The sequence below is a fragment of the Plectropomus leopardus genome, chromosome 9, assembly GCF_008729295.1.
Source record: "Plectropomus leopardus isolate mb chromosome 9, YSFRI_Pleo_2.0, whole genome shotgun sequence".
NCBI classification, from domain to species: domain Eukaryota; kingdom Metazoa; phylum Chordata; class Actinopteri; order Perciformes; family Serranidae; genus Plectropomus; species Plectropomus leopardus.
The window spans coordinates 19,890,428-19,912,172 of NC_056471.1; the positions used below are offsets into that span (position 1 = coordinate 19,890,428).

The 21,745-nt window shown below is 37.7% G+C and overlaps 2 protein-coding genes across 2 annotated transcripts; both read left to right on the plus strand.

The window, feature by feature from the left end:
• Window positions 1-5,578: 5,578 nt before the first annotated feature.
• On the plus strand, window positions 5,579-13,657 carry LOC121948428 (high-affinity choline transporter 1-like). The gene is made up of 8 exons (XM_042493827.1): window positions 5,579-6,164; window positions 7,580-7,693; window positions 8,883-9,038; window positions 9,400-9,548; window positions 10,339-10,482; window positions 11,595-11,748; window positions 11,819-12,036; window positions 12,123-13,657. Exons 1-8 carry the CDS (start codon window positions 5,981-5,983, stop codon window positions 12,678-12,680), a joined length of 1,677 nt encoding a protein of 558 aa, XP_042349761.1. The 5' UTR covers window positions 5,579-5,980; the 3' UTR covers window positions 12,681-13,657.
• Window positions 13,658-15,875: 2,218 nt separating this feature from the next.
• On the plus strand, window positions 15,876-20,927 carry ttc9c (tetratricopeptide repeat domain 9C). The gene is made up of 4 exons (XM_042493948.1): window positions 15,876-15,954; window positions 17,912-18,275; window positions 18,572-18,754; window positions 18,906-20,927. Exons 2-4 carry the CDS (start codon window positions 17,915-17,917, stop codon window positions 19,061-19,063), a joined length of 702 nt encoding a protein of 233 aa, XP_042349882.1. The 5' UTR covers window positions 15,876-15,954; window positions 17,912-17,914; the 3' UTR covers window positions 19,064-20,927.
• The last annotated feature ends 818 nt before the right edge of the window (window positions 20,928-21,745 follow it).

Consider the following 21,745-nt stretch of genomic DNA (forward strand, 5'->3'; position numbering starts at 1 on the left):
TTGCCGAGAATGTAATCTGTGTGCTGAGGAAAATATATACAGTTACACGTGCGCTGGTTCTTTTCAAACAACTATTTATTTTGTTGATAGCTGTTTTTTCTTTGAATTCTGGTTTCTTGGACACCTCACAGGCTCATTTATTATAAGGCTTTGGTCTCTCATATGTGTATAAATATACATTTTTAACCTCTTCAGTGTCAAAGATTGCATTGGGATCCATATTTAGGCTATTGTCAAACTTCACATAGCCTTGGCACCCTCTCACTAGTGACTTCACGCCACTACAGATAAAGCTAGACACAGGTTTTTGTCTTCTCCAAACATTAAATGTATATTTTGTTTTCTGTAAAAGTCTTGGAAGATGTGTCAAATTCAGCTACCGTGGTGTCACCCATTGGTTTGTGGCCTCCTGCTATGAGTTCAGCATTTTAGCTGTTGCTATCTTGTTTTTGGGAATCAGAAATGACCATATTTAAGCAAGAGACTGGTGCTTTGGACGAGTGAGTACTGGATCATCCTGAGAGCTTGAGGACGCTGGCTGACAGCCTGTCACAAGTAAAAGTAAAAGCACCCTTTCCCTTAATTATGCTTAACAGTGGGCTTTAATAAAATGCAAACAGATCAGTTTGAAAAAAATCCTCCACCCATGTAATGAGCTTAATGAAATTAGCTACAGAAACCAAAATTGTATTTTATATCAAGCTGTAAACATGTTAATTTCTGCTGTAAAATGATGCAGATTAATCCATAATGAAGGTAACTATTAGACAGTTTAAGGTGTGGTTTTTCTGTGCATTGCCTTGATGTAAAAGGGGCATTACAAGATGATTTAGTAGAAAATTAATAATCTGTGGGGAGAATTTAGTTCTGGTTACCAGGACTTTGGTCGCACTGATTTTCGTTACACCTAAGGGACAGCTCACTGGAAAAACAAGATAATTTACTCTCTGTCTCCTCCTGATTATCAGTCAATCGAGAAAAAATTGCACCTGTTTGAACCTGTTTGTTTGCAGCATAAATTTGATACATCTGCAGGTTAGCGGCGACTTAGTCTAAAGGTATATTGCATCAGCTGCTCCAAACACTTCTGATAAATGTCTAAAGATCTTACATTTTATACCTCAAGCCACAGGGAGGCTCTTCTTACTGTTTGAGTCACTTGAGCAGACATGAAACAAGTGGGACGTAGGACGTAACCAGGCACTTTTTAGTTCTGTTTTTTCTGTACATATTTTTAAAATATTTTACTGAATGTTTTCAGACAAAACTGGCCAATATATATATATACTGTAAATGAGTTCAGGCACAGAATGAGCACAGCCTCCTTAATGGCAAACAAAAATTAAATCGCAATCCAATCAGCAGAAAAAAATGTTGACATTGTACGCAAACCACAGAGAAGTTACATTTACATGTTTTTATGAGGTAAATACATTGAAAATATATGTCTCCACAATGTTGTTGTTAATGGTTGGTTAGGTTTAAGCACAAAACTACTTGGTTATGATTAAAAAAAGATGATATTTTGTTTTAAAATACCCAGTTTCAAGGCACAATCCCCTCTTAAAAAGCAACACTTTTTATGGCAGTATCCCTGCTAGAAAAACAGCGTTAGGTCGCTAAAAAACTCCCGTGTTTTGGGACTAAAAAGATGCTGGAAAAACAGCAATTGGTCGCTATGAAGCACCCATGAAAGGAGGCTAAAACAAAAACAGAAAACGCTGTGGTTTTCCCCTATATAACACCTAAATTGGACAAAAAAGCTGCTGGAAATACAGCCATGACTTGTGTTGGTCTCCAACAGTGGTCTGCAGCTTGGCAGGTGGACTACTACATCACTCTTGAAATGTTCATATGGTATCTATGAAACATGCAAAATGTGTTTTGCAAATGTTTGCCGAAACATAAAATGCCACCATTCTTGTCTAGCAGCTGGACTATGAGTCAGCACCTTTCTGAAACAGGTTCAACAGAAACCTTAGTGTTACATGTTAATTAAGGTTGGATTTATTAGTTAAGGCGAGTCTATGGTTACGACTAATTTGGATTAGAACGAAATGGTAATTTTATCTGGGTGTACCTATTAAATCAAGTCAAGTTAATTTTATTTACACAGCCCATTATCACAAATTTACCTCAGAGCTTTTAACTTAAACAGTATCTGAAAGTCTCCCTAAAAAAGTAATTTTAAATAAATGTAAATTTATCTATCCATAAACATGTCTTGTCCCTGTTAACGTTATAACCATTCATATATAACTGCTGCAAAGTGTAATTCACCTACTGTCACTCCGCCTCCGGCATCTGACATTATTCTGTTGAAACAATACTCTGACTCTTTGTAAAAATGTGCTTTTGTGTGTGCGTTTGTTTTTGTTAAAATAGAGGAACAATATCATTTTTATCCCTCTGTAGAGACACACATTTTAAAGAAAGGCTACGGGAAACACCTTGCACCACACATTTGATAAGCACATAGCAATGTTTGCTTTAATACTGATTAAAGTCTACAAACATATTTTCTCCACCTCCTTTCTGGTCTTAACTCAGACCAAAAAGTTGTTCACTATTATCTGACAAGGGCAGACCAGTTTTTGTGATTTCACATCACAAATTTCTGTCTGTGCTGTTTTGTCTTCACTCTTCTCCAAAGATTCGATGTCAGTCTGTCCAGTCTGTTGCTCCAGACTGAAATATCTCAACAACTACTAGATTAATTGCTATTACCTTTTGCACAAACCAGAGGATAATTCCTACTGACTTTCTCATTTCAACTTTTTCATCTAATGCAACCAGCATGTCAAAATTTCCACATTTTAAGTGAAATAGCTGATATCTACTAGATGGTTTGGCTTAAGTTTTATCTCGACTTTATTGGTTCCTAGACCATGTGTCCTTACGACTTTCCCCCTGACCATCTCTCTAGTGCCACTAGCAGGTTGATGCTTTTGGCTCAGTGTGAAACATCTCGACAACTATGGAAAGTATTAGCATTATATTTGTGAAGACTTTAGACCACATTCCCAGTCATACTGTGCACTTTTTTTAATAATATATGTAAACTAGAATTACCACAACGCAGTTGAATACCTCCGAGTACCAGTCAAGTTACACATGAAATTTACATCCATGTCTACATGAATGCTTCACACACACACACACACACACACACACACACACACACACACACACACACACACACTGGCAGCACAGAATATCTATACTATCAGCACAGTTTCAGAGTCAGTGTCAACAATTCAGTTTCTGACCAAATGTCTCCCCTTTTGTTTTTTTGTTTTTTTTTTGTTGTTTTTTTTTCATGTCTTTATTTAAACAAGGACCATGCATAAAAACATCAATCTCAAAAAAGAAGGAGATGATTCATGCCAGATTTAGCTATTAGAGGGCAGGTACAAATTGGACAAATACCTCACACTAAAAAACACTTACCACATGATAAAAAACTATTACATTACAATAGACAATACAAACAGATAAAAAAACAACAACATCAACATACCAACACATTCATAAAACCTGGATCATGGTGAAATTAATGTTGACATGTATGGTTACTCAATATCCATTTTTTGACACCACTGATGGTCTGTACCTGTTTTTAGCTTAGTTGGAAGCATATTCTAGTTTGATGGCTGTAAATGAGATGGCAGATTGTGCGAAGGCAGTTCGCCGCAGTGGGATGCTAAGTTCAGAGCAGAACGAGAGATTCTGCCCATTTCTCAGAGCGGAGCTAAAAAAAAAGCCCTTCAGTGATGGAGAAATATCATTGTTAATTATTTTATGAAGTATTCAGAGTTCTGAAAACAATATCAGATTTTCTTAAGAAGTCATAATTAGACAATATTTTACAATGCGAGAAGATCATGACACATTGAGTTATGATGTTAACGGTCTGAGCAGTGTTACGATGTCACGGTGAAATTGACCTACAAAATGTCAGCACATCATCATTTTATCTTATTAGACATTTGTGTGACATATGTCATAATTACAATACAAATTATTGAGTTATGGCCAAAAACATGTTTTGCAAAGCCACGGTGACTTTGACCTTTGAACTTCAATGCCAAATTTGAATCTGTTCATTCATGAGGCCAGGTGGACATTTGTGTCAAATATGAGGAAAATCCTTTAAGGCCTCCGTCTCATCCTCCTGCGTTCAAGAAAATGAGACGGACAAGGTCACTGCGACCTTTGACCTATGCCCACCTAAATCTAATCAGTTCATCCTTGAGTCCAAGTGGACATTTGTGACAAATTTAAAGAAATTCCCTTGAGGTATTCTTAAGATGTAGCGTTCACGAGAATGGGACGGACAGACAGACAGACGCACAACCTAAAAACATAATGCCTCCGTCCCCCGCTATCGCTGGTGCAGAGGCACAAAAAACACACATTTATTACCAGCTAATTTCAATTCATAATATAATGAAATCCACCCATCAATCAATCTGCAACAAAGCAGCAGGGTTGATGTGTCTTTGAGTGTTTGTCTCCTCAAAACATGTTCCATTTCACCAAAATACTAGTATGTCAACCAACTAACAAAGACTGGTTATTTGGGTATTTAAAGAAGCACTCCCTTGTTTGAATATCATTAAAGGTCTTTTACAAACTCTGAAGCGAACACGAACATGTTGCTTTACATGATCCTTGACTCAGATGTAATGTAGAATTAGTATAGTTGGCCTGTGTGCCTATTTTGCTTGTGTTTCTCAGCTCATACACAGTGTATCTTCAAAGTTTATGAATTTGAATTTGATTTTTTTGTGACAAACTGAAGGATGACTTGAAGTGGTGTCAACTTTAAACATCTACAGCCGTAAAATGAAACAAAAATAGCAGTAATATTGATCCAATAATGGGAAAACACTCATCTTTTTTCTTCTTTTTTTTTGCATAATGAGTACTTTAAGTTTGAAACGTTAAGCAAATTTTGCTGATAATACATGTGTTTATTTAAATATGGTTTGTAATGCAGGACATGTACTTGTAATGAAGTATTTTCAAATTTCCAGTGTGGCATTACTACTTTTACCTTATTAAAATTTCTGGGTCTGAATACTTCTTCTAATACTACTGGAGAATGGAGAATGGGTCTAGTTTGACCTTAGCCTTTGTGCTCCTTTCTGTGCTGTTACCAACAGATTCAGACCTTGTAGTGATATGACTGCTGATGAATGTTATGCGGGAGTGCAGCTCACCAAATTCCCAAACATCTATTTATAATATTTTATATTTAAAATGATGATACACAAAAAACATTAATTCTGTTTTTTTTAAATCATTTTCTTAGGGTAATTTACTAATTCCTTTTTTCTGCTTATCTTTTTTTATTTTCAGGTAATTTTCTTGTAATATTTCACTTATATCTTGCAAATATTTTGGCTATTTCGTGTTCAGTTGGTCATTGCATACTTCCCATATTTTTGGAAGAAATCATGCCAATTTACTCAAAAGGGTTAATTTACATAGAAGTGCATAAACAATAACATAAAATATGGAAAATGTGCCTTTTTTCCCCAATAATAATTATTTATTTGTTAATGTCGTCCGATATTTTGTCTGGTGAGCCTATAGTGATATTGTGGTCTGTTGTATCACAATGAAATGAATGTATAATGCAAAATCAAAATGTGTTAAAAACCTTAGCACTTTATGGTTGATCTACAACTTAAGTGGCCATTTCTTAGGGGATTAAAAAGAAAGAACATTCAGTGATAATAAAGTAATTTTGCTGTGTTAAAGTCGACCTGCTCCTCATTGGTTTATTGCTGATGGGTTCATTTTGTGTTTTTTTTTTTTTTTTCCTCAGCTGGTTTTTGGCACAACACCATCCTGGTCCTAAAACTGAAAACTGAATCCGGTCCTGCTTGTTTAGGCACCTGTGTATGAGGAAGCAAGTGGGAGACAAAGTCCGTCAGTCTTCCAGTCAGGCGGTGAGTCAGTCAGCGGCACGATGAGTCTGAATGTACCAGGTCTGGTGGTGATGGTGCTCTTCTACCTGCTGGTGCTGGGCATCGGCATCTGGGCCTCCATGAAGTCCAAGCGGCTGCAGAAGAGCAGCCAGGCGGACCGGACAGAGGTCACTCTGCTGGGCAACAGAGGGATCAGCCTGGTGGTGGGAGTCTTCACCACGACTGGTGAGTGTGAGGGAGCAGCGCAATTACGCTGAAATAGAGTAAATAAAAAGTTTAAACAGTTTTCGGGGTAACATCTCAAGGGGCTTTTTAAGTTTATTTAGTTTGTAAGTTTATTTATATATGTCGCAGATTTTGATGACTCCGTGTCATCTGTGACATATCTAGACAACGTGACTATAATTATAGTTGCGCACTTCAAACTTTTTATAGTGTTTGTTTTGTAGTTGTTTGTTTTTTTTTTGCCATCTAAAGCAGCTGGGCTACATCCTATCTGACACGCACGTTACAGCTGAACATGAGTGCATTCAGGAACTGGGCTTTACACCCGTCAAGATGAGAAGACATTTATACTAAAACCTTTTAACATGTAACCTTAGATAACCGCTCTTTAAAGAGTTTAACTAAGGGACTTTTCTTTATTTACAAGAGGAGGGAGGTGGAAGCTTTGTGTTTATTATTATTATTATTGTTGTTGTTGTTGTTGTTGTTGTTGTTGTTGTTGTTTTGTAGTTTTTTCTTGGTTGGTTGTTTTTATAATAATAATAACTTTATTTTTATATAGCACCTTTAAAAACATAGTTTCCAAAGTGCTTTGACAAACAAAGCAAAGCAGGTTTTGTAATTCAAAACCCCAGCATTACAAAACAGTTGACCAAAATGCCAAACAAAGGCCAGACGAGACTTCAGGCAGAATTTCACAGAAGATTAGAGGTGGAATGCATGTTAGATCAGTACCGGTTGGTTTTGTTTTTGACCGTCTTTAAAGCAACAAATATTGTTGCTCAAGCCTTCCTTGAAAACAACAAGATAGTATTACTGCCAAAAGTATACTGCCCGTACAAACAGTATAGATAATATATATATAGTGAATGAAAAAACCAAATTGAGTAGAGAGCTAAAATATCCACATACATCAATAATAATACAATAAATATAAACATAGAAATGGAAATCGGTTCTAAACAAAAATTAATGTTCACATAAAAAAGGTATATACACACATACTTAAAATAAAGACAGACCCTCCCAATATTAATAATGACTGACTTATTTTTAAAAAAAAGAAAATTCATGGTATATACTTACTATGAGGTTTTATTTGGCATTTTAAATTAATTAAAAATGAAATTAACAGTAAGTTAGTTATTATAACTGATTGCTAATGAGTTATTAACTTGTTAATAGTTTACTTTTAAGGTTAAGAAAGTCTATATAACAAAAAACAATGCATAAGACAACATTTAATGGTTAAATGACAGTCTTTTGTATGCTACAACTTATTTTTTGGAAATGTATGTCTCACAGGGTTACATGTGGTCAGTGATGGTCTGTTGTAAATCAGTATCACAAATAAAGGGAATATGTTTTTATTTTATTTATATACAGTAGGTGTGTTTTTTGTGTGCTTCCTACAGCTACATTTGTTGGAGGAGGCTTCATCGTTGGTATGACGGAGGCCGTGTACACGCCAACCATGGGACTGGTGTGGGCGGTCATACCAGTAACAGCAGCCACCTCTTTCATAGTTGGTAAGACAGTTTTCCTGGCATCATAGTAATGGCAGAAGAGTTAGAGCTTGTATTTCTGGATAAAATAGTTGGCACTGTTTCGACAAGCCAGTTTTGTAAGACACTAATCAAAGGCTATTAGCAATTTAATGGTTGGGGAGTGCAAATGCAAAAACGGTTGTACAGTTGTTATTTATGGCTCCAGAGGAAGGTGCATAAAGTGTGATAAATTCTGGCTGAAAACTTCGAGTGTAAAAAATTGGGCCTGACAAATAAAAGAAAGAAGTTAGACCTGTAGCTGGCTCCTCATATCTGCTTGAGGCTAAAATATCTAGTAGCATAACAAAACCACATCTCAGATCCGTATTTCAGCGGTTGAGTTGTACTGTGGGTTACGCAGGCAACAAGTTTTAACAGGAAAGAATGAATGGATTAAAAAAAAGACGATATCTCCTATTCTCCTGCATATTGATCCTTTAAAAAAATAACCATCATGAGTCTAATAAACAATGTTTACATTTACATGCACAAAAGACTAAGTTTTTGTACTCAATTAAAAAAAAAAAGCCAATCAGAATTGCTGTGACCCATTTTGTAAATAGCATAGTAGGGATATTGTCTTTATCACAATAGGGGCAAAAACGGGATTATTTTGTGTATGCACTCACTCAAACAAGACCTAATTTGATATATCCCAAAGGAATATGCTGTTTACATGACCTGTGTCAAATTCAAAATACTGTAATAGTCGGAGTAAGAGTGGTATTCAGTGTGCATGTAAACATACCCGTCATGGGATATTATTAAATATGAAAGTATGTGGATGCCATTGTAGTTGCATGAATATGGTGTATCCATTGTCTTGGTTTGGTATTTTGGTCTCAGGGTCCTTCGCTGTCTGCATGCAGGCATGTGAGGAGGCTACTGGGTGTTTGAGGGTTATACTATGGTTGGTTTTGTCCATACAAACATGCTGTACCCAAATCTTCTCTGATGTCAGATTTGTGTTGCACTAAAGGTATAAGAGTAACTGATGCTTGTTTAGTTTATTCTGTCTATCAAAATGAAGACTGACCAAGAGTACAAGTTTCCCCACATCAGTACCCAATGTTTTAAGAGTGCAGTACAAAATCAAATGAGAACTCTTTTTAAACAGACCAAACAGAGACACACATTAATCTGTCTACTCTTGTGTGATTCAATTTTTAAGGCGGACTTTTCTTCGCCAAGCCGATGAGAGACAAAAAATATGTGACAATGATGGACCCGTTCCAGATCAAGTATGGAAACGTAGTAAGTGGAGCTCTGTCTGTGGCACTGGTGATCTCTGACATCATTTGGGTAACAGGAACTCTAATTGGTTTAGGTAAGTCACGCTGATGTCAGCTTTCTCTAAAAGTCACATTTTGGAGTAATACAATTTGTGTTTTCTTACCATTCCTTATTTATTGCACTGTGATGAACAAACATGATTTACAGGACATTATTGTTTATCATTATTGATCTGAAATGAAACTTGTCTTTTAAGGGGAACTATGTCCATTTTCAAACTTTATACATGTTATTCCTATGATGTAAGACAGTCCAAAAATATTAGTAAGCGACTGGCTCCTAAATCCAGATACTTAATATTTGCATACTTTAAATATCTTTGTAAACAGTGAGCAGTTATTTAGGAAAAACATTGACTTAAATTTGTATGTATGTGTTTGTGTCATCTTTTATAGGTGCAACAATGAGTGTAATCCTGGATTTCCCCTATAGTGTTTGCATCTGGATCTCGGCCGCAGTAGCCATCATCTACACACTTCTGGGAGGCCTCTACTCTGTAGCATACACAGACATCATACAGCTAGCCCTTATATTCTTCAGTTTGGTGCGTTCCTGGCTTACGTAGATAAAAATGTCTCCCAAAAGCTTTTTAAGAGACAAATTAACTAAATCATCTTGGAGCTTGTTAAAACCTACGCTGCTGCTGGCATCAAATTGCAGTGGATTCAAGATAAGTTTTTCTTTGAGGGACAAAACATCTAATCTGTTCTTATGAGGCAAGGCGTTTCTTTATATGGCACATTTCAGCAATAGTGTCATTCAAAGTGCTCTAAATACAAAGTGCAAGAGAAACACATTATCAAAAGGGCGTCTCAGTACAATTAAAAATAGTAATTAAGGAGCCAAGAGAATAGAAAATAAAAATAAGCTAAAGAACAGATATGAGATACAAGAATAATAATTAAAGTCCTTTGGATTTCAATAGCGTCCTTGCACCCTTCGGTGCTTGGGCCCTAAAAAGTTGTGATGCAATGTGAAAAATTACTTCTTTTTTTTGATTGAATCAAATGCTGCAGCATTAATTCAAAGAGTTGCAGAGGACTTGTAGTTTTCTGGAAGTTTGTTTCAGTTCTGTGGTGCATAAAAACTGAACGCCACTTCTCCATTTTTAGTTATGACTTTGAGGACAGACCGCAGACCTGTCCCAGGTGACCTGAGAGGTCTGGATTATTCAAAATGTAGCAGAAGATCACAAATGTATTTTGGCACTAAAACACAGAATGCTTTATAAACCAAGCATGTGGATGATCTGAACTGTCACACTATGTTACTTTATCAGGTGAATATTCCTGTTTGAAAATGCTTATGTCGGTGGTGTATTGTCTCTTCTGCAGTGGTTATGTGTCCCCTTCCTCCTTGTGAACCCACATTCAGCTGACATCACCAAGACTGCTTTCAACTTCACCTACCAGGCTCCCTGGATTGGTTCAGTGGATAAAGAAAGGGCGTGGAGGTGGATTGATAATTTCTTAATATTGGTAAGGACTACATTTTGACACAAGTAGCATTAATGCGATTAAAGTTGGTTGAATTTATTTTAACTGCCTCCGTTTCAGGATCCTGGTATTGTGCATGCTGAGTCACTGTCCCACTGTCATGGCTTACTGGGACTCAAATAAAACAAAGTTATTTTTGAGTTTTATATTATGGATATATATGCTTGAGTAGCACTGCCTACTTGACTGCACATGGACAGTAATTCACATGACTGACTCCTTAGTTCTCATTTTTGGTGCACCACAAAAAATAGATACATTTTAGCAATTGCCATTAGACGCAGCTGGACAAGGAGAAGGGATGATTTTTTTTCACAGACTGTCTCTTGCAGTTTTTTCAGAATATAGTTACAATTTCATCAAAGTAACCAACTTTAAGGTCATTAGTCATATCTGTGCTTTCCCACATATAAAAAACTATATAACATCACGTTTTCATTCAGCAAAATGTACCTGTATTATTCCCCCCCAAAAAGGGACCTGGTGTCTTATTTCTGGCCACTAGTAACTGCAGTGAAAGTGATGCCACCGTTTGTAGTTTAGTAGTGTGACAATGTACTAAAAATAGTGATAAATCAAGCTAGAATGATAACTTATCCAATTCCAAGCACAGTTTTTATTGGCTGACCAAGCACATCCCAAGCCTGCCAAAAAGGCTTCAAAGGAAACAATTGGGAGCTTTTATCCGTGAGAAAGAGGTGCAATTTGTGACAATACTTTGAAAACGTCCACCGTAAAAACAGCATGTCTGAGGATGCGTAAGAAAACGTTACCCTCCGGTGTCCTAATAAACAAGGGGGTTTTTGATACGCTGAACTAACTTTCCTTGCCTACACCTAAGCCAAGCAACTTCATGATAAGTACGTGACTCTACGTTATGTACGTTACGGGACAACACCATTTGTGGGATGCTAATTCATCAGCTATCGTACGAACCATTTCATGTCCAATTTCGTGAGATATCATATCGTCAGGATACGTTGTAAAAGTGAGGTGAAGTGACATAACTATCAGTGGTCAGAATGCCACACACAGGACTTATTTCCATTGTGGTCCTTGACGTAAAGAGTGTAACGGTGTTTTTGTTCTCAAAGGCTTTGGGTAACCTCGGATATCAGGACTTCCACCAGAGGACCCTGTCTGCTGCCTCTCCAGCCACGGCCAGGATCACCTGCTTAATTGCGGCTCCCGTCATCTTCATATTCGGAATCCCATCCATTTTGATTGGAGCAGTCGCAGCGTCAACAGGTACAACAATAGAATTAACTAGAGAACAGTAGAGAGACTTTGCCAATTTATTTCACATTTTTGGTGTCAGACTGGAACATGACCGAGTACGGTTCCCCGTCCCCGTACGAGCGCGGAGAGGCCGGTCAGGTTCTGCCCATCGCTCTGCAGCACCTCACCCCACATTACATCTCCATCATCGGTATCGGAGCTATAGCTGCTGCTGTGATGTCGTCAACGGACTCGGCTCTTTTGTCAGGCGCCTCCATCTTTACAACCAACATCTATAGGAACATCCTGAGGACCAATGTAAGAGGAGATCGGAGGGGAAGAATAGACTAGTCTTGACTTTTCTTTTATGTTTCAGCTTACAGGCTTTCTTTTCCCCGCTGCAGGCATCAGATAGGGAGCTCCAGTGGGTGATCCGTGTCACTGTGGTGGTGGTGGGCCTGGCCGGCACAGCGCTCACCATCCTACACAACAGCATTATGGCTTTCTGGATCCTGGGTTCAGGCATAACCTACACCGTCATGTTCCCCCAGCTCGTCTGCATCCTTTTCTTTCCCATCTCCAATGGCTACGGCTCCACCATGGGGCTCCTTATTGGAGTGTTGTTGAGAGTACTGAGCGGCGAGCCATCGATAGGATTGCCTGTTGTTCTCCACTTCCCAGGTTGCACTCTTGAGGACGGCATATATGTCCAGCACGCTCCTATTCAGACTATCTGCATGTTGTCCACCCTGTTTTCGACTTTATTGTTCTCGTTCCTGGCTTCACAGCTCTTCAATAAAGGACTGATTTCTGAGAGATGGGACGTATTTAAAGTGAAAACCTACAAACCGCCAGAGAACCTGATGCTACAGAGCAATGGCACCGCCGAAACAAATGAGAAGGAGAAACCTGAAGTTCAGAATGAATCTGAATTAATGTTGACCACGAATCAGCATGCTTGAAAGAAAAAATGTTTTCATGGGATGCAAACATGTTTTGTACAGTGTTAAATGATCATGTCTCTATTTTTGTACCAAATTCTTATTACCAGATAATAAGAATTCATCACTTGCAACAAGTGCACGTGTTAGGTAATTTTTTAATGATTGCTTTGACAATGGTGAAAACATTTTGTTTTTTTCTGAAGCACTACACTTAAGTACAATTTTAGGTATTTTTATTTGACTTTAGAATTTCCATTTTCTGTTCATTTATACTAATACTCCACTGTATTGAAAACTTTTTATTCAACTTCATTTATTTAATAGTTTAAGTCGCTAGTTACGAGATTTGTTTTTTTTTTTTTTATCCCGAAGGGAAATTTACAAGCACACATTACCACCTGCCACATTTAAGGTATACTATGCAGGATTTTCCTTAAAAAATGCATATATGCATACATAAGTAGTCCCTTTTAAGACTGACTTATGAGCCATCAAATGTATGTGGTGCTGTATTTCTCTGCAGACTCTGCCGTCAGTTTGGGGTCAGCTTTTACTTTCACTGTCGCAGTTGAGCACGTTAACCGACAGTCATACTTAGTATACCTTTAAAGTTATAAGCGCATTAATAAATCTATAGTTAAAATCCAGTGATGGAACATGTATTGTTCTGAATGGCACCATTGTGCATTATGAGAACTTTTTTTGTTTTTGTTGGTATTCTGTGTATATTTTGATACTTTTACTTCAATGCATGTTTAATGCTGGCCTCTTGTATCAGTGTATCTTTCTATCTCTAGTTAGATTTTTTCACTTATACTTATAAAAAAGATCAGAGCACTTCTTTCACCACTGTGCTTTGGTCTTATTTATTTTATTCTATTTCATGTAGATTTGACTAACTGGGCCTGTTGACTTTTGTTACTTGCACATAATACTGATGGAATTTTATGTTAAACTGCCAATACAAGCCGAAACAAGCCATGAGAACAACAAATGAAAGTGCAAAACTGTCTGTAAATGTAAGATCAAGCTGGAGTCAGCTGGATGGAGGCACAGGTATGTGCCCACCTGCATACCATACCGATTTATGGCATGCATTGTGTTGTGCATGTGTTAGCATGTTACTGCAGTAATTATAACAAGAAATACTCAGAACATTTTTGCTATGCTACAAAAAGCAAGCATGCACTGCTGTCCAAAATAATCATGAGCAAATGGAATCAGAATCAAAAATAAACTTGACAAATTGCCATTTTTATTGCAACTGGTTCTAGTATTACAGTGTACTGCAGTTATACAGGTACTGCAGTCCTGTGTGCACTCTGTGCAAGTAGCTTTATCTCTCCCCAGCAGAAGCTGTTGTTAGACAGCTTTGGATAAATGCAGTTAGTGCCAAACACTGTACGTCTGCCTGTTTTATTACTCTCAAATGTTTTAAAAAGTGCCAAACTAGAATGTAATATGAGTGTTATGTAGACTATATCATTGCCAACTGTCATAGTTTGTGTTAAGTGCCATAAAAAAGTTTATTTTAAAAAAGACAGTGTGTCTGTGGCCCATGTTGGCTCCTTAAAGCACCCCCCATGCTTAATAGGTAATTATGGTCCTATTACTAACACAACTGCTGAAAAAAACACCTAAAAACCAACTTATGCTGGTAGCTGGTTTTAGTTTGTTTCAGTTGGTTGAAAATGATCTTAGATTGTTCTTGCTGGTCTTTGATAGCTAAACTGGGTGGATACAGAACCAGACATGCTGGTGTGACAAGCCTTATCAAGCTGCACCCATTTTGCATCACACATATCCCATGACAGCAGACTTGACTGATTTGCATTTTGTTTTTCATACTCCCCCCTCATGACACTGTCATATCTCCATACTTAAGCATTAATTTAGTGTCAGTTTTGCAGGAACTTCAGTGGATAAACCATCTAGAGTGACCATCACAAGCTGGTATGACTGGCTTAACCTTCAAAAAATATGGAAAAACAAACCTTAAACTCATCAAACAACCTGATGAATCAGCGTAACCGTCTATAGCTCAAACTGTTTTTTCTCCATTGGGGAAGATACCTAGGTGTCAGTCATTTTTGTGTGTGTTGTTACTCTCAGTACAGAACTGGAAAGCCATGTCAAACAACCCAATTAAAAATTGGTCAACTCAAAAAATAAAATTGCATAATGTTTCTGGAACTGCATAACTGAATGGATGAGTTTTGTAAATTGTATTTCTGTTAGGGCACTTTCATGTGAATTGTTACCTCCAAACTGAATTGAAAATTATACAGAAAAAATAATAAAAACTTGGTCACAAAAATATGAAATAAAATGAAATAAAGTTGAAAATATTTGTGGTCGCGCTCCCATGTTTAAAGGACTATTTCATAGCAGCCCAATTGAGATCATTAGTATGCTGGTGTAATCCAGAATATAACGCTAAATGGAAGGAGCTTGAGGGGACTATAAGGAGAGTTCCCGATCCAAGCGGCAATAGGAAATAAAGGGTTGATGGATAAGTTAATTGAGTCGGGAAATCATTGGATTCGTTTGCCACTTAAATGGTGGAATAAGGCAATAGCTCAAAACAATCTTAAGGAGGGAATCAAAGTGTTGAGATGGTGCGCTTTTGATCCAGACTTCCTACCTAAAAACTGTGATGCAAGGTTTCAAGGATGGGTAACTCATGGATTGACAGCATATTGCACATTTTTGAATAAGGGGACAGTGAACAGTTTTCAAAACCTAAGAACACAATATGGCTTGAATAATGATGATTTCTATAGATTTCTACAAGTTCGTCACTATATTGAGAAAATTGTGAAAGAGATTAAACAAGAGCAACGGGACAATATTTTATTAAAAGTCTTCATAAGCGCATACATAACTGTTTCAAGGCTCTATAGGGGTCTGCAACAAATGAAAGGTAACTCGCTCCATGTAAAACAGAAATGGGAAATGGAAGGGAACTTAGTTCTAAATAAAGAAACTTGGGAACAGCTATGTGAGATTCAATGGAAAACTTCAAATTCAATACAATGGAGAGAGTTTTGCTGGAAAAACCTTATTAGGTTTTTTATCACTCACTTCAAAAAAGAAATTATACCAAAACATATTCTGAAAGCTGTGTTTATGTAATTCCTGGTTCGGCCTTGTCGTGGCAGTAACGCTGCATGAAGTCAAAGTTTTGACCACTTCTTAAGAAAACAAGGAAGCGCCTAAACAGCAGCAGCAGCAGAATGACTGTCAACTGCAAGAAGTAGCTGTCCGTTAATCATCTCTCCAGCAGTATAAGGTGAGCATTTCAGCCTTCACACTTTGAAGGACAGATTCGCTGAAAAGCTGTACGCATCCCGCACTGAGCAGAATGAGCCTGCTAGTGTGTGAATGGGTGCAGTTAGCACGGTAACTTTCCTCGCTCGGTTAGCTGAAGCTACAAACCCGCTGACGCTCTGCTGAAACGCTACAGAACGTTCGTTTAAGTGCGTTTTAAACGTTCCAAATGACGCATTCCGATAATGACGTCTGACGTAATGACGTTCTGCTGTCGACAGACAGAAGCTAACTGTTCTCAGCAATGCCACAAATACACTAAATAGCAAAGTGTCAGTAATGAAAATGAAAGCCAACGTGTACTCCTGCAGTGTCTTTAAGTGAGGTGGCTGCTGATACACGAAACCAAAATGATCGTGTTCAAAAAGCGACATCAGTAAACTGCAGCCTTTATGAAATGATCTCAGGCATCAGTCAGAAACTTACCAGTGAGAGGCAGATGTGTGACAATAAAATCCAACAGCGCTCCTTCTCCTCCATTAAAGGAGCAGTGTCAAGTATTTAGTGCCATCTAGCGGTGAGGATTGCAAAATTGCAACCAGCTAAAATTTACTGTGAACATAGGACTAAAATTACAATTTTTTCCCCCGTATTCCAAAAAGACAATATATGTCCAAAGCTGGATACATGGCTAATGAAAAATAAATATTCAGTTAATATTGTTTTTTTGTTTTTTTTTACCTGTTTACATGCAGCTGTGCATACTTCCAATTAATGTGCCCTAGCATGCTGTTTATTACATAAAAATATCTAAAAGTGGACATGCTGGAGCTGATTTTGCTTCTGTTATTTCATGCATTTTATACACTCTATTTTTAGCTTTATTATTATTCGTATCTTAATGGGTTTTATTTTTCATCTTATGTTATGCATTCTGTGCATTATATTTTTATCCTTATTTTTATCTCACTTTTATAAGTATCACCAAGTGGGTTTTATCCATGTGAAGATGTAATCTATGTATTCTATTCTGATCTTATCTTACTTTAACAAGCAGGTTTTATTATGTTTTTTAATCTTTCATTTCTTTTCATGTGAAGCATTTGGTGCATGTAATTTCTTTTTGTAAAGCACATTGGGCTGCATTTCTTGTATGAAAGGTATTATACAAATAAAGTTATTTATCATTATTGTTATTATCATCATTAATTATTATATTATTATTATTAGCATCAAAATAGGATTTTTTTTTCCAAAGATTTCTTCTGGTGGTGGATATATTATATCATGTGACCACAGCCTCCCTCTTTCATTTCTTTCCTCCACCTTCTTGAAAAGGTTGGTGTTGCAATATTTGCACAGGGCTGTTGATTTCCAAGTCTCTCATAATGTTTAAAAGTATGTGTGTTTCCTCTTCCAACCAGGAATGTGAGCTGTGGCTTTGGTAAGAGGCCTTGTGTTGCAAACTGTGGTAAAAACTCAAATTGAGATGCATTCTCTGAATGCTCTGTATTCATGCCCAAAGAATGCTATTGAAACCTGAATAATACCAGGGTATCCCACATCTTAATCAGAAAATACTACATTTATAAAAGGGCCTAATTCAGATGATGGAAATGGAATATGATGTGTATATGACCGTTTCAAATTCAGAATATCATCATATTTGGAATAATAGTGGAATATTGGCCTGCATGTTAATGTAGCCAGTGTTTTTTGTTCTGGAGATTTTTACTGGGAGGAGAATTATCTGTAATGCTCTCTTTCTCTCCAAAACAATGACACTAAAACGTGACACTGAAACATGTCACAGCATAGTTTTTGTCTCTTCTGTCTGCTCAGGCGCTGTGAAAAAACAGCACCAAAGTCTTTTAATGGTAGGGAGAACCCTGATGTTTATCATATTGGCTTAAAATGTGGTGCTGTTCTTACATAACACAATGGATAATGGACATGATGTTTCTTTATTTATTTCACAGCTAATGAGCTCCACTGCAGAAATGGAGGCTGGAGGAGGAGATGAGAGTCTAGATGTGAAGGGGGCAGCAGCAGCAGCAGCACCAGAACCGAGCTTTTCTGGACACCGATGGACTTCTGTAAAGCCAGTTTGGACTTTGCTAGAGGAAGCGGCCCAAATAAAAACCGAAGGGAACGCTTTCTACAGGGAGAAGAACATTCGCTCAGCCATCGGGCGTTATCACCGGGCTCTGCTGGTCCTTAGGGGTCTCGACTCTGATGTGATGACGTCACTGAAAGGGTTTGGACCTGAGATCCCTGCTCTCACACCTGAACAGGAGGCTTTACTGAGAAACACACAAGTGGACTGCTACAACAACTTAGCTGGTAGATAAAACATCACAAGTAGAACAAATACTATATATGACTTAAATATATCTGTCAAAATCTATTCAAGTAGTTGCTCTTTACAACACTGAGCATGACTTAAATAGATTTGTTAAGTAGCTTATTTAATATGGAGTCCTAATGATCATTTCAATATGAATATGCCCAACCAACAAATCTCTCTGCAATTCAGTGACGCTCCCAAGAGAGCTTTTTCATCACTGCCTCATGAGGGAGATTGGCAGCTGGGCACAGTTATGTACAGTATTTTATATGTACAAATATATCTCTTTCAGCCTGTTTGCTGCAGAGACAGAATGTCGACTACTCTCGTGTTTTGGACTACAGTCTGCGAGTGCTGCAGTGGCGACCAGGTGATGTCAAAGCACTATACAGGGCAGGAGTAGCCACTCTGGAGATGGGAGATGCACAGACGGCCAAACAGTACCTCACTGAGGCCTGCAGAGAGCAGCCGAATGGTAAGAAAAGCACGGCTCGGTGAAGTCAGCCCGTTCTGTAATATTTGGCTCTGTCACAGAACTGCTGGATTGATCATATCCATACATGTAATGTCTCTAGCATTACTCTATGTTAGTATCCCTTTTTAAAATAACATTCATTTTTCTTCAGATGCCAATGTGAGGAAGCACCTGCAGAGGGCTGAGGAGAAACTGAATCTGGACTTGCAAAAAGAGAGGGCCATGTACCGAGGCATGTTTTCCCTCAGCCTGAAGAGCAGCCCAGCAGACGGGATTAACCAAACAAACAGCGCCAGCGAGGAAGTTTGAGCCCACCGGCTCAACTCGCCAAATGAAGCCTCAAACTGAGAGACGCTGTGTTCAACCTCAGCTGATCACAAACCAACTAAAGAATATTCTCACATCTTGAATCGTGTTACTTTGTCTCCTTCAGGTGTTTATGAGGCGAGCATAGGAACTAGGGATGTAAATTATCCAGAATACTCGGGAAGCAGTCAATAGGGAACTAAAGATGTCGCTTCTGAAAATAGAAAGGCGAGGATGGGAAAGTTAGTTTCCTAGCAACACAGAAGCAAAGCTGCATTTCAGTTTGGATTTTTCACAAAAAAGTGAGACTCATGCACTACTCAAAGTTCTGACTATGCCTTCGTGATCGCAGTTTTCCGGTCTGTGAATGTTGATTTTGTGAGTTTTTCCAAGTAAAATATTTTTTTATAAATAACCTCCAAGCTCTCATGTCTCTTTAACAAACTTACTTGATTGTAATAGATTATATAATGTTGGTATTTCAGGCACAGTACAAGTTTAATCATAGGTTTCTTTTTATTAATCATAAGCCATGAGAAGCCACATTTTGTCTCAAGTAACTCATCAATATTTTTAATCATTCAATATTTATTTGAAAATCCTGAGCACAATATCAAGTTAAAGAGTATTTGCTTGGTTTTGGTCATCATCTGGCCAATGTGATTGTACTTCAGAGGCACTGTCGCCCATAAACAAAGAGAAATATCACATTCTCACAATAGCTATAATCACTGAACAAGTCACAGAGCAGCATGCAGAGGGGTGTACACATACACATTCATACTCATGGTTACAGGAGGATTCTGCTTAGAGCCAAAAACAAGAGTTCATATTCACCATCTTTAAACTGGGCAACTCTTCAGCCCAGAATAATGTTCTGTTGAGCTGTGAAATTCTTTGAAACAGCATTCACACTATGAAAAACTCCACTAAAACCCACACTAATAAAGTTTTTTTTTTCAAAAGATTTGTAGTTCTTTGCAGCCCCTAAAAGGAATGATTCACTGCGAAATTATCACCCATGTTTTCTTCGCTGACATTTCTCTGAGATCCTGCTGCACCCTTCAGTGCTCTTGCTCACTGCTGTAGGGTACACAATAAGGTTATCAGAAGTATTGATACTTTCCAAATACCACATGTTTAAAAGGATACAGTCTCCATAAATTATACATTCGAAAGTAGGGTTTAGCCGAGTACTCAGATGAAATAATATTAGGTGCAGATAATCATCCAAGTGAAATATCTGTCCTCATTTGGGTAGCCGTATTCAATCTCACACTCCTGTGATCAAAAATGATCTGAAGCTCAATCCTGAGATTGTTCTGGATATAGTTTTCTAATAAATAATAAATATAGAAACTCCTAATCAAACCGTATCAGTATCAGGGGCACGTTCTATCTGAAAACTGCAGTTTCCAGACTAAGCATGTTACCTCAAAATGGTATTAAACAGGCTTTGAAGTATGCTTTCTCGGGTTCGGTGGGTGTCAGACGTGCTACCCAATCAGCAGTGACGTGTATGTAAACCAAATTTAGGTAGATCCTCAGTTACTGTGCATACAGTATTTGTTTTGGTCCCATCCACTTTCAGATTAAACCACACCTACTTCCAGTTCAATCTCTGCTCACTCCAAGCACAGATGTGGATACAGATAATTTAGTTGAGTGAACAGAAACAGATAATCGTCTACTCGCTCATCCATATTCCAAAGCATCAGGAGTACCAGAGGTATATATTAAAAAAAAAAAATCTACAATCCAATTTTCAACCCAAGGCTGCACAACTAAAACAGGGAGGAAAAATTATGTCAACCTGTGGCTGTCACGAGATTCTCTCCAACAACAAAACCACCACTTTACATGAGCATGTCACATGTGCTCAGTGACTTTTTCTGTACCAACATTGTGCGCAGATTGTTAAAAAAAAATTAAGAGGGAAAAAATGTTTGTGTGCCTACAACTTTTTTTTCTTTTTGCCATGGTATTGAGTATCATGTTTTTATTATTATTATATACTAGTATTGCATTAAAGTTTAGAATAGTATCATGACAACCCTTGCGTACAGTTTGCAAGAATAAATTGTTAGTGAGGATCAACTTTGGGAAACAGTGAAATCAATTGGCTGCAAAGCAGTGTACATATACTGCAGAACCTTTTTTGACATTTTGTAGATTTTTGGGGTGGCTATAAAAAATGTTGATGTCTTTAAAAATGTATAAAACATTACTAAGATGAATGACATGAGCCAAGAGCAAAATTAATAGTAGGTTTTACAGACTTTATGCGCCTGAGAGGAACTTCCATTGTATTGGCTGTTTATGAAAGAACTGGCATCTTATGGCCAGTATTATAAAACCAGTGTATCTGTCTAACCTATCAGAAGTCTTTGAAGGTTTTAAGGAATACTTCACCCCCAAAACGATCATGTGTGTATCTGTTACTCACCTGTGTTACGTTGGACTCATGAGGAAAACTTTTGTTGCATGCCTCCAGTAAACGAAGACTCCACAAATGGATGAAATTCTTGATGAATGGACGTTATAGGGTCCACATTTAACAACAGCAAACAAACTCTTACAAACTCATGCTGTATAATCCAAGTCTCATGTATCCAGTTGTATGCTCAGTAGTTCCCAAACACACATTTCCAACATCTAAACTCTCTTCAAAGCTGGACTCTGTTG